The sequence below is a fragment of the Nesoenas mayeri genome (genome assembly GCF_963082525.1).
Source record: "Nesoenas mayeri genome assembly, chromosome: 1".
In the NCBI taxonomy this organism is placed as follows: Eukaryota; Metazoa; Chordata; class Aves; order Columbiformes; family Columbidae; genus Nesoenas; species Nesoenas mayeri.
Genome location: NC_137541.1, coordinates 145,602,823 through 145,615,072, shown reverse-complemented (window position 1 = coordinate 145,615,072; position 12,250 = coordinate 145,602,823). Strand labels below are relative to the sequence as shown.

General features: G+C 41.9%; 1 protein-coding gene across 3 annotated transcripts; it reads left to right on the top strand.

Moving 5' to 3' along the window:
• The first annotated feature begins 708 nt into the window (after positions 1–708).
• On the top strand, positions 709–11,377 carry TXNDC9 (thioredoxin domain containing 9). Of its 3 annotated transcripts, XM_080341648.1 has the most exons (6): positions 1,351–1,557; positions 2,117–2,220; positions 3,253–3,469; positions 5,497–5,615; positions 7,461–7,715; positions 9,863–11,377. In XM_080341648.1, the coding sequence occupies exons 3-6, from the start codon at positions 3,281–3,283 to the stop codon at positions 9,978–9,980; spliced, it is 681 nt and encodes a 226-aa protein (XP_080197774.1). In that variant the 5' UTR covers positions 1,351–1,557; positions 2,117–2,220; positions 3,253–3,280; the 3' UTR covers positions 9,981–11,377. The 3 variants fall into 3 exon arrangements, with proteins under 3 accessions (XP_080197775.1, XP_080197774.1, XP_080197773.1); XM_080341649.1 differs by lacking the exons at positions 1,351–1,557; positions 2,117–2,220 and adding an exon at positions 709–1,015; XM_080341647.1 differs by lacking the exon at positions 2,117–2,220 and having other exon boundaries at positions 1,353–1,557.
• Positions 11,378–12,250: the final 873 nt, after the last annotated feature.

The following is a 12,250-nucleotide window of genomic DNA, read 5'->3' as shown; positions in this document are numbered from 1 at the left end:
AGAATGGCGGGTCAGAGGCAGCAGGGTGGGCTTATAGCTCAGGGCAGAACACACTTGGCTCTTTGGATCGAGACTCCCCAGCGTCGAGTTTGATTGCCGTGCAGCAACATTAAAAGGACAGTATTTCCCTCCCTCCTCATCAGAGTTTCTCAGTATACACAGCTTTTCTTTTCCCCTCTAACAAGCCCTGCAGCACGAGAGCTGGAATGGTGCTGCCCTTGCTCATAGGAGAGCCTGAATACTGCTGCTGGGGAGCAGGAGATGACAGCCTAAGTTCACAGAAACGCTGCACAGAAGTTAGACAGCAAACACTGCATATGCTATGGCAGAGGGTCTCTCAGTTGCAACCCTGTCTCCTCCCAGACAGGTTTCTGAAGAGTAAAGCAAGAGGGAGCAGGAAAAACAGTGGTCTCAGGGATCACAGACATAACAGTATTTAATATGCTTTGAGAGCTGCACATTTTCTGTTGTTGTGATTGTATTACAGCAATTCCTTTTGCAGGCAGAACAAGCACTGATCTCAGGATCATCACCTCCACCTCGCTTCAGTCCCTAAAACCCTCACTTCTCACTCCTCTCTGCCTTTACACAGCTGCAACTCCTTATCAGCCGCTCCCACCCAGGCTCCCAGAGGGCTGCAGCAAGTCCCAGGGTTTATCTTCCCGCCCCATCTTCCTCATCAGCACACTTCAGTACCGGGGAGTCAGGTTTCCAGGAAACGACAAGAACGCAGAACTTTCGTTTGCTTTTTTTTAAGAAAAACCACACACTTTAATATCCCATTATTTAAAGCTGTGGATCTTCTACTGACACTTGCAAGAAGAGCAAAGAGACGACGAGCCCCGAGCATCCGTCTTCTTAACGAGCCCGCGCGGGCCGCCCTTACCTCACGGCATCGCTCGAGGGGCCCAGCCCAGCCCCCCGACTCCCTGCCGGCCTCAGCCGAGAAGGGGCTCCCCAGAGAAGCGGCGGCAGCCGCGGACCCCGCCACTTGCCTTCACAACCGCACACTGAGGTGAGGGAAGGGCCCGGGATACGCCCCCTTGCGGCCAAGCCTCGCCCACAGCAGCGCGGCGGCGGGAAGCCAGCAGCTTCCAGCGGCCCCGCTGCCGCGCGCCGGGCGAGCCGCGCCGCACCGCACCCCGGACGTGGCGGTTCGGCGAAGCGGGGAAGGAAAGGTGGAGGAAGCCGCTGCGCATGCCGGGAAGAGCGCGGTTGCTAAGGCGGGCGGGAGGCGGGTGGACAGCGCGTCTCGGCAGCGGCTGTACCCGCGGGGCGGAGCCGCGACGCGGAAGGGGCGCGGCCCCGGCCAAGCCCCTCCCTCCCCGCCCTCTTCGCCACTGCCCGCAGGTGCAACGACACCCGCACGGGCGCGGCGCGTGCGCGCGGGGCCCTGACCGCCTCTCAGGGACGCGCCCGCCGTCCCGGCCAATAAACGCGTCGCGGGGGGAAGGCTCTGCGTGCGCGCGATACCGGCTCCGCCCAAGCTCTCGCGAGACGCTGGCGGGGCGCGGCGCGGGGGGCGGTGCGGGCGGCCCGGTGTGGCGTGACGGAGAGGTGAGCGGGGGCTGCGTGTCCGGGCTTCGGCCGCTTGCGGCGGTGCGGCCGGGGGAGAGTCAGGCTTTCCCTGGAGAGCTCGTCGGAGCTGGGTGGGTGAGAGGGCGGCCGTTGTCTGTAACAGCCGCGCGCGGCGCCTGCGCGGTGTCCCGCGGGGGCCGGCCCGCTTCGCCCCCTCTCGTCAGCCGGCGGCGCCCCTCGGGCCCCCTGTGGGCTGGCTCTAGCGGGTGGTGTCGGCCGGGTCCCCAGCGCCCCTCCCTGGGAGAGCGGACAGGCTCTGGCCCAGCCAGCGGTGCTGAGAGTCCTCAGGGGCGGCCTCGGGCCCACTGTTGCGTAGGGAACGCTTGTTGGCACCCAAGCTTCCGCATCGTGGGGGGCCGAGGGCCCTCTGGGGACCTCAGGCTGTCGTGTAGACTGGCTGGAGTTGGTTTTCCTTAGTGTTTAGTTGGAGGACAAGCCTCCTTTTAGTCCCAGCTTAGCAGGGCTTCCTGCTTCTCCTGAAGACCTAGTGTTCTCCAGTCTGCACTAACAAGGCTCTTATTTCTTCTGGAAATACAAGAAAGGGAAATAGAAAGTTCTAATGGCGAGACTTTATAGTTAGCTGCTTCGGGGAGAGTGGCTCAAGACAAGGTGCTGCAGATCAGAGGAGCTGTGACTGTTGCAGTAAGTATAGCACTGCTGATGTTGCATTGAACTTGGAGTGCTGCCGTGGTGTTGGTACTTTGCCCATCGCTATTTAAAATGCTTTCTTGCCTCTATATGTGTAAGGTGTTTATAAAGACAGCAGCTCCGGTAGTTTGACTATTTCAAAGTACAGCCAAGAATATGCTGGAACTCAAACTCAGCATATCAGATTTATGGCCTGCAGGTTAAAAATCAGGTTAGGGTGACTGTGCAATGTCTCTGCTTTTCAGCTATCATTTGTTACAGTGGCAGGTTTTTGTAGTGTAAGTTTATTGGGGAGAACAATCAATTATGTTGCCTGAGCTCTTCATGCACCCCAGTCATAGTCCTTTGTGCCTTTTGTAGTGTTTAGATGGGGGAACTTTACAGAAGTTTTTTTAGCTGTATTTCTTCGCACAGCAGTAAGGCAGATGGTTGTTGTGGGTTTTTAAATCCTTTGACTGACTGTCATAGGGTGATGTTTGCAATAGTAGTTTTCTTGCACTAATTGAAGCACTGCATTGGCCTAATGTGTTTGATGTTGAGCACCTTGTCTTTGTTTTAGCTGAGGAGAGAGGAGTGTTAATTCAGTTTTAAATATGTGAATATTCATCAGGCATTTAAATTAGTGCTGGAAACTTATATACTGCTTGTTGCTTAGACTTACCTTACACCTCTTCCCAGCAGCCTGAAGCTTTCCAATTGCTTCTTCTAGTTTTAGATTATTTATTAAAGGTACATGGATCTGGCTCAACATGAGTGTTCCTTTGGAACTGATGAATTTTACTTCTTTATATTGACAAGTAATTTCAGGTTCCTGTGCACTTTCAACAGCGGGCTTTGTGCTTGAGAGAACAGGATTTAGTGGTGTCTTTGTTGCCGTCTGTGTTCATTGCAAAAGTAACTATGTCTTGTTATGTTCGAATAGTGTGGCATTTTGTTTCTCTACAGTGTGAACTGCAAGTAAGAGAGGTCAGGCCTTTAATTAAGTTTTTGTATAAATGTTAATTCAATGTATCACTATTTCCACAGCTCTGAAGAGATCACTTTCTAGTTAAAGATGGCTGCGGATACCTCTGTTGAAATACTTCAAAAAGTTTTGGAAAATGAAATACTTCAGACTGCTAAGGTTGTGGAGGAACATCTGGATGCTGAAATGCAGAAGCTTGACCAAATGGATGAAGATGAACTGGAATGCCTTAAACAGAGGAGACTTGAGGCACTAAAAAAGTCCCAGCAGCAGAAACAAGTAATTCTTATAGTAATATAGACTCTTGATTTGTAGAGTGTAACAGATGTTTTGGAAATCCTAGGGAAATTGTATATGTGAACTAAGTGTTTTAGGGTTGTGTGTGTTTGGGGTTTGTTTTGTTTGTTTTGGTTTGGTTTTGTTTTTCTTCTTCCACACCTCCCTGTACTTACTAACTTTACATTTTCTAGGAAAGCAAGTGTCTGTCCATGTGTGCCTGCTTTGTGGTTTTTAACAGGAGGAGAGAAGAACCTCTGATTTTTTTACAATAAGGATAGGATAAAGAGTCTTGTATAAAGATCTGAGTGTGTCCATAGTCACTGAACATTGCTATCTGGAAGCATAAGCCTTGTGGGCAACCTAATCATAAGTCTTTAGGGTCTTTAAGCTTCTGAATTCTGGAGATTGTTAGTTATGGAATGTAAGTGATGCATGCTCTTCTGTTGAGGTATTTTGTAGAATAATGATACAGGGTCTTTCCTTGCTCCTGGGGTGGAATGATTTGTCCCACTCCTTCTAACCTAATGAAGTGTTGTCTTTCTATGGTATGACTGCTCATTTCTTCTTGCAAAAAAGAAATCCTGCTTTAGTCCCTGATACTTCATGTGTAATTGTGGTCTTTATGTTCCCCAAAATATATCTTTAAACATAGTTCTCAGCAAAATTTTGGTAGCATATGGTGTGAGACCTTAATTGTGAGTAGAGAAGCCATAGATTTCTTATATTACGCCATCTAAGCAAACCTAAACAAAGAAATATACAGGGTTTGGGGTAGGTGACTGGGTTAAAAGCAGGTGGAACCCATAGAAGCTAATGCCCTGCTTTGAAACGGGAATGCAGTAAAATATTATGGCACGGTTGGGGTCCTGGAGGACAGGCAGTGAAAGCAGCTGCATTCTAAACACAGAATAAGAGAAAGTGGCATGCTATTCGTGTGTCTTCACAAGTTCCATTTATATTTGATTCTAGCGTTTCCCTTTATCACAAGTCATAACACTTGTGTGTTCTTGGATGCGAACATGTGGTAGTTCACATGTGAAAACTTGTTCATGTCAGTTGATCTTAAGTCACTGTTCTCATGCATTTTCAAATGCAAATTTGAAGTAGGGTACTACTCAGCAAAAGAAGTAAGCTGCCACAGTATTCTAGAATAGGATTGCACAGAGGGAATTAGTGCGTACCCACTGTTGAAGGTTAAGTCAGTTCTTCATTTGCATCATGATGACTTCTTCATGTGCTCGTATATCTATGCATTTTAAATGCATACGATGTTCAGGAAATTCTTTGTTCTATCCTAATTTAGCATACAGGGTATTTTTGGTTTGCTTGGAAACTTTTTTTTTTAACGCAGCTAAGTCAAAATTGCAAGATCAAGAATAGTGATATTTTTTTTCCCCACTGGAAACTGAAGTTTTTTATCAAGTTCTGTCATACTGCATAACTTCTAATCATTTAGCTTAGCCACTACTTGTTTTAATACCTACAGTTAACTTACAGTGTTGTAGAAGCTGGGCTTTTTCTTAAATCTGTTTGTTGAAAATCTAGATAAGCTTTTCCTAAACTGTATTTGCATACTTAATCAGGTGGATTTTGAAGTTGCCTGTAAATTTTAGCTTGTGAAATTCTGTTTCTCCATACATTTTATTACTAATGGTACGTATGTGTTTTCTGGAAGCCTGACTCATATTAAGATACCTTCAGTGTATATTTGAAAGATAAACATCATCTGTTGCAGGTGAGTTAGTAGACTTTTTTCTCCCTGATTTTTCCTAGAGGGAAAAGCTTGAAGTAATCCATTTTGTTACATGTAATGACTTAAATTGGTTTTATACAAAAACCTGTACAAAAACATTTTAGAGAGAGTAGCCCAAGCTGTTGATTAACAGTTTTCATCTTCTATTACTGTATGAAATGGGTTTCTACTGCAGGGTCCCTCTTTTATTTTTCTTAAAATCTGTAGAGTTTGCATGACAGGTGCAGGACTAACAAACTCCATACTAATTATTTCCTTTTATGCTTTCCTGAAGGAATGGCTTTCAAAAGGACATGGAGAATACAGAGAAATTCCAAGTGAGAGAGACTTTTTCCAGGAAGTCAAAGAAAGTAAAAATGTGGTTTGCCATTTCTATAGAGATACAACGTTCAGGTATAGTAAATAAGCTATGCTTAATAAACCTTTTATTTATAGATGTCTACAAAACCAGACATGTTCTTTTGTTCTTTCAAATCTCACACATGAATAGGCATTTTAAGAAGTATTCCAATTCCTTCACTTCCAAATCTTGCTCCCTTCTCAAGACTTTTTTTTTCCGTTCCAGTTGATCTGGACATGATTTGACAACCATTAATACGCTGTTACATAGCTGATTAGAATATAAACATATAACACCTTTGACAGTATTTGAGAGAGTACTGTGTTTTGTTACTGATTTAGTTTGAGGGAGCCAGCTCTGTAAACGTAGTGACCATACAGGCACAGCATTTCGAAAGTTTCACCTTTATTCCAGACAGAGGTATTCTGGACAGTTCTGGCAAATGGAAATAAAAGTATAAACAAAAACTTGTCTAGATATCTTCAGAATTTAACCTTTTACTTTGAAAGGATCCATGCATACCAATTGCAGCTGCTTTCCCTTTGCGCCTTTGTGATTATGTCACTTTTTTAGGGTGTGAGAGACCTAGATCTGAGAATATGTCCTGACTCAGAATAGGAACCTAAAATAAGATCTCCCACTTGCATGGAAGAATTTCAGGAGTTCTGGGTTGTAGGCTGTTCCTCACTGGGTCTGCCTCAGTATCTTCTGTTAAAATGCCGTTGCAAAGTAGAGTAGTTTATTGAAGGAGAAGCCAGTTGTCCTGGTTTTGGTTTGCTGGTTTTCTCCCCCCTCCCCTGAGGTGTTATGTTCTCTCTAATTTATAAAATGTAAACTAAAACAGCCTCAATAGAAGAAATTGAAAGAGGTCAAAACTGGGTTATGCAGTGAGGTGTCTGCATCCTATCTTTTCTTATTTAAATGTTGGAGTTTCAGAAATATCTGAAGCAGTTGTATTTTGATTAGTTTTTACTTGAAGAACTTGAAGGACTGTCTCTACAAATAAAGTAGCTTAGAACAGGTGTGGGTTATTTGGTTCTTGTTTCTTGAAGCAATAGAGTTTATAGAGTCAGACGGGAGAAGGAACTTTAGAGAATGTTCTTTGTAAAATGTGTTATGCTGACAACCAGCTCGAAGCTAGTGTGTCAGGTTTACCAACAATATCAAGTTGCTTTCATCCTTGCCCATGCCTACTTATTGGTCTACTAGGCTCTCCTGAGTTAAAGGACAGTCAAATCACAGAGTTTGCACAGCTAAGCCAAAAAGTTGAGATTGTAGGTGACAAGTCCATGAATCTTTGCCATCAGACAAGTATTTTGAGCAGCTCATGTTACTGTCTCTTAGCTGAGAAACAATAATTGTATGCTCAGCCCTATTCCATTACAACAGAAAAGTGAAATATTCTCGCCTATAGCACTATTGAAGCAGTCTGTACAAATCAATTTTTGTTTTTCTATGTACAGTGAGTTACTGCATCTCAGTTGTGGAGATGGTGACTGAAAGAAAAAACCCTCATTGTAGAGAAATTTTTCCAGCTGACAAGCAGTGAAGCTAGAGCAGGAAGAATAGAACTCAGAGGGAAATTTCATCAATAAATGCAGTCCTCAAGAAATGAGAGAGGCTTTCAGGTGTATGTGGGAGTAATTAGGAAGAAATAAGAGAAATGGATGGTGTAATTGTGCAGGAAAGGTGCTCCAGATTGTTATTCTGCTAGCTATTAAATCCAGCTACCTTTGAAACACAGTTTCTCTTGAAACTAAATTCTTAATTACAATGTCTCGTCTGAGTAATTAGCATGATAGAACTAGATCTTCATTGTTCTTTTTAAACTTTCTCTAAAATACAGGTTCTTCAGCTTGTTAATTCTAACACTTTATATATATTTTTTTTTTCCAAAGGTGCCAAATAATGGACAAACATTTGACTGTATTGGCAAAAAAGCATATTGAGACAAAATTCTTGAAACTGAATGCTGAAAAATCTCCTTTCTTGTGTGAGAGACTGCGCATCAAAGTACTTCCCACTCTAGCACTAGTAAAAGATGGAAAAACACAAGACTATATTGTGGGATTTACTGATCTCGGTAACACTGACGACTTCACTACAGAGACCTTAGAATGGAGACTAGGCTGTGCAGACATAATTAATTACAGGTAATTAATTGTTTTGTGATTGTTCTTTCAAATACAATGCAAGGAGAACATGCTTGCCGACAGGAGAATCTGTAGAAATTTTTAACTTTGGCTGGTATGTTGTATGCTTAAGACACCTTGGAGTTTAATCCCATTATGCACTTGGGCAAGGGAGAGAAGAGAGTATCTATTTGGTAAAGTATTGAGACATTATCATAAGCATTACATTGTCCTTTTGTACAGTACAAATGAGAATTCTTGCCATGAGGTGTATAGAGTAGCTACACTGCTTTGATATGGTCTCTCAGAGTCATGCATCTAATGTAATCCTTTCTTAATCAGCTATGGATGCTTAGATATCACAGTTGCAATGTGGTAAAGTTGAAGCATTTTTAATTCACTTCAGAGAAACCTCACCAACTCATCCTTAAGCTGCATCTTAGTCCATATTACATAGCTGAATATGCTTGCTTGTTATTTGTTTTGTTTTTTCCAATGAACTGTACAGAAAGTGAAAATAAGTTGCAGAAGTGTAAATAAATTCTTTGTATAGCAGTACAATATAATCATAATAAATTCCACATTTAAGACTGCAGGGTAGAAGGCAGTAGAAAATATAACTGTCACCACAGTAGCCTAACTACAAGAGAATTATTTACCAGAACTTTCTGCTTTGCTTTCCAGTGTGGCTAAAACATCATCTTTATCTTTTGAAGTTAATTTTGCTTGGAATATGTTTGGCTTTTTTAAAATATTATTTTAAACTTCCTATATGAACTTATTTAATATCTTATCTTATTTAATATTTTAGACAGCAACAACCTTTTATGGGAGAAATCTTTCAGTGGAGTTGTACGAAGCTGCACTGAATTTGCTTAATGTGTAGTACATTGGGTTACAGCATAATACTACAGCATCATACTTGCCTCTGCTGGTACTGTGTGTTCTGCGTTTAGCTCTTTGTGGAGCGATGGAGTTTTTTGGCTCTTTGTTCATTTTGCCAGATCCTGAGTTTGGTACCCTGGCTTTGCAAATTGAGCCACAATATCCACACAGCCTGGGAGATCCGCTCCAGAAGACATCCATTTATGTACAAGCGTTATACTCCCACAATGCTCTGAATTTAATGTCCCACTCTATGGAGGTCTTGAAAAGGAAATAGTCTTACTCAGAGCCTAGAAACAGGGTTTTTTTCCCTCAGCCTATGGGATAGCAGATAGTGAAAGGGCATACTGTATTTAGGGAAAAACTGTTCAGGTCACATCGTTTGGCCAAAATCAGGATTTAAGTAATATGTTATTACTGACCTGTAATTAACTAGCAGTCAGTGAACTATGCATCTAGGATCAATATCAGAGAAATGGTATTTACAAAAATCTTAATGCCTACAAATTTCTAAACAGCCTTCTATAGCTAATTCCAGAAGGTTTTCATTGCTCACTCACTCACACATAAATGCAAACCCCTAGCAGGTCATGTGAGTGGAAGCATGCACACCCTCTTCTGTGCAAGGAGAGGGCATTCACCTCTCTGCATACCCCCACTGCAGGAGATGTGGGTTCTCCATATGGATGGTCCAGCTTTATGTGGGCACCTGCTGTTCCCAACAGCCCATGAGTGCCTGCACTGGTGAGAAAGGCTCCACATGCTGAGGTGCAAGTCTCTTCACACTCCCTTAACTGGAGTGCACTGTCTGATGGGGAAGCTGCTCTGTCTGGCCTAGGCAGAGATAGAACAAGATGACTTATGGCAGTACAAAACCCAGTTTTGATTCGTCTGTTTCTGCTCCGAAGTCCCTGTTGGAAATTTTAGCTTCTTTTGTACTTCTGGCTCTGTATTTGTTTTGAAAAGTCTCTCTGTAATTCCCTGGTTTAATATGACAGATGGTTGTCTTTAGCATGATCAGTTTGCAGCAAAGCCCTTTCAGACAGTTTTTCTCTAGAGCTCCACTCACAAGTGCTGTTTATGCTCACATTCCACTCTTATCCAGGTCATTTTGCCCAGGACATGCTATGCTAGCAACACCACAGTGCTACTTAGGGTGGCTTTAGGGAGTAGGAGTTGTGTTTTCTTACAGTGTTTTTCTGGAGAAACAGGTAATTAGAGATGCTACTTACTGTCTGCAGGAATACAGCTTTAATCAACATGTCTTTTCTCTTTTTCTGTAGTGGAAACTTGATGGACCCACCTTTTCAAAATCAAAAGAAGTTTGGAACAACCTTTACAAAGTTGGATAAGAAGACCATCAGAGGAAAGAAATATGATTCAGATTCTGATGATGACTAGAACAGCTAAATGTATTTGTAAATCATCTTTTGTTTACGCTTGGTACATTTCTAAGAATGTTTTTTATGAAGCTTACTGCTTTTCATTACATCTGCACATAACGCTAATTTTTCTATACAGTTTTATACAACTGAGTCATAGCAAAAAAAAGCTTAAATATTTTTTTTTTCCTCTTTTGGAAGCCATTTGTAATTCAAAAATCTAAGTCCTAACAAAACAACATGGCAAATAATGAACTCTGTCTTGTATAAGTTTATGAAGTGCTTTGAAGTAATTGTTAAAACAAACTGTACCGAGTCAGACCAAAGGTCCCTCTGGCCCAGCATCCAGTCTCAGTGGCCAAAAGCAGATGCACAAGGAAGAGTAAAAACAGGGTGATTAGATAGCAATGCTTCCCCACAATAAGCAGCCTGTGGCTTGGGGAGCTCTGTGTCTAAGAGCAGTCACTGGTTAAAATTATGGAAGAAAAATGTCTTTAAATCCTCATAGCATCCACATCACATGGCAAGGAGTCCACAGTTTAACTGTGTTGTGTGAAGAACTACGAATTGTTTTCCTTGAATCTGACAGTTGCAGGTTTTTTCTAATTTTCATTCTTTATTTATTTCTTTATGACAGACACTTTTAAAAAAAAGTTTTGCTTATCAGTTCCTCTGCCAGTTGTCTTTTAAAATTTATTATTACTTATACTATCAGTAAAACACCACAAAATGATTAGTAAAGGAATTGTGCATTTTAACAAATGATTGCTTATCTTATGGTGCCATATCATGACATTGAATAACTTAACTACATTGCACTATAAGTTGTAAAAAGTCTAACTTCTGTCAAATATGGAATAGATGGTCAGGAGAAATGCCCTTTTACCATCTATGTATGCTGCATGTTAAAGCTGATACAGTGGGTAATAGCACATAGGAACAAGCATATGGAAAACAGCCTTGTTCACAGGTGTGTATAATTATGTGGTTTTGAATGTGTGGATTTTATAGCAGATGCTTTGTACAAGAGAGTAGAATAGAGAGAAGTATTTGAGAGAAACCTTGATCTATTAAGTTTAGATATAGAGCCGCATACTGTGTACTGTTCTTCAGTAATGGACAGAATTTTCAAGGGAGATGTTCCTTGGAATACAATGTAAAGTTTCTGGCTAGGTGAAGAGTTGGTGAGTTTTTGTTTTTTTTAAAAAAAAATTGCTGTGTGCTGAAGGACCCTTTTGAGGTGGTACTTTGAATCCAATTGGCCCAAAAAGCAGTGAAATGGGTCTAGGCAGTCTTGTGGCCTTGTAGTGGAGAACACTTGTGATTGGGCCAGCCCAGCAATACATCTCTGTAAGTTTAAAAAATTATATTTTATTTCTGTTTGTGTACACTGAAATAAAATTATTTTAATTCTAATGTTGACTTTTGCATTCTTTCAAATAAGATGGTCTAGGTGCTGTGGGTTATTTTTTCTTTGAATAAGGTCCATTAGAAAGTTGACTGTGCTCTTTCTAGATTTCTAGCAAACTACATACATTTCTGTCTAACATTAAGGCATCACTCTGAGAAGACAATCAGTTTACTAAGATGTACACAGCTGCCTGTTAGTATCCTAGAAGCATGAAGTAGACTTGCTTTGAGTGGATCTCCTTTTTAATACAGAAACTCTCTGAATGCACTAGAAAGTGCTCTTTTTATTTCTTAAATTTCATGCAACCGGATGAAAAAAATTTAGGAAACCAGTGTTCCTACAGCATTTTTTAAGACTGCCTGAGCAGGACTCATCACTGAGTCTTAATTATATTGAATAGGCTATGTTAGACAAAATCATGTCTAATGTAGTTGCAACCTGTGTGGCAGCACTCGTGGGCTTGTCAGGATTCCAGCATGATGCATTGTTAGAGGTTATTCAGTTCCATGTGCAAATAGTCCCATTACAAGCTCAATGCAAATCCTCACCAGAGTCTGGTTTCATGTCACTTTAAACTTCTGGCTTTCTTTGAGGTTAATCTTCAGTTCTTCTGGTTTGTAATATGGCCACCTGCACTCCAGTGCTGATAGGGGTTTGCAGGAATGTGTGGTTTGGGTAAAGTGGAAGTTGAGACTGTTCTAGTAAGTTTACATTTATTTTGAAGTAGCAGCCTCATGGATCTGTCTGCTTCAGGTCTTTAGTGTCTGCCTTCTGCATCTTCTGTCCTGAATGAAGATTAAAACTGTCATTGAATGGTCCCCTTGGTAAGATCTCTGTTCTTGATCTGTGTATTACTTTAAGATGGACAGACCAAATCC

Coding starts and splice junctions, on each gene's coding strand:
- TXNDC9 (XM_080341649.1), top strand. CDS start 3,281: ATGGCTGCGGATACCTCTGTTGAAATACTTCAAAAAGTTTTGGAAAAT. Junction 5,616..7,460: donor TATAGAGATACAACGTTCAG/GTATAGTAAATA, acceptor TTTTTTCCAAAG/GTGCCAAATAATGGACAAAC. Junction 7,716..9,862: donor GCAGACATAATTAATTACAG/GTAATTAATTGT, acceptor CTTTTTCTGTAG/TGGAAACTTGATGGACCCAC.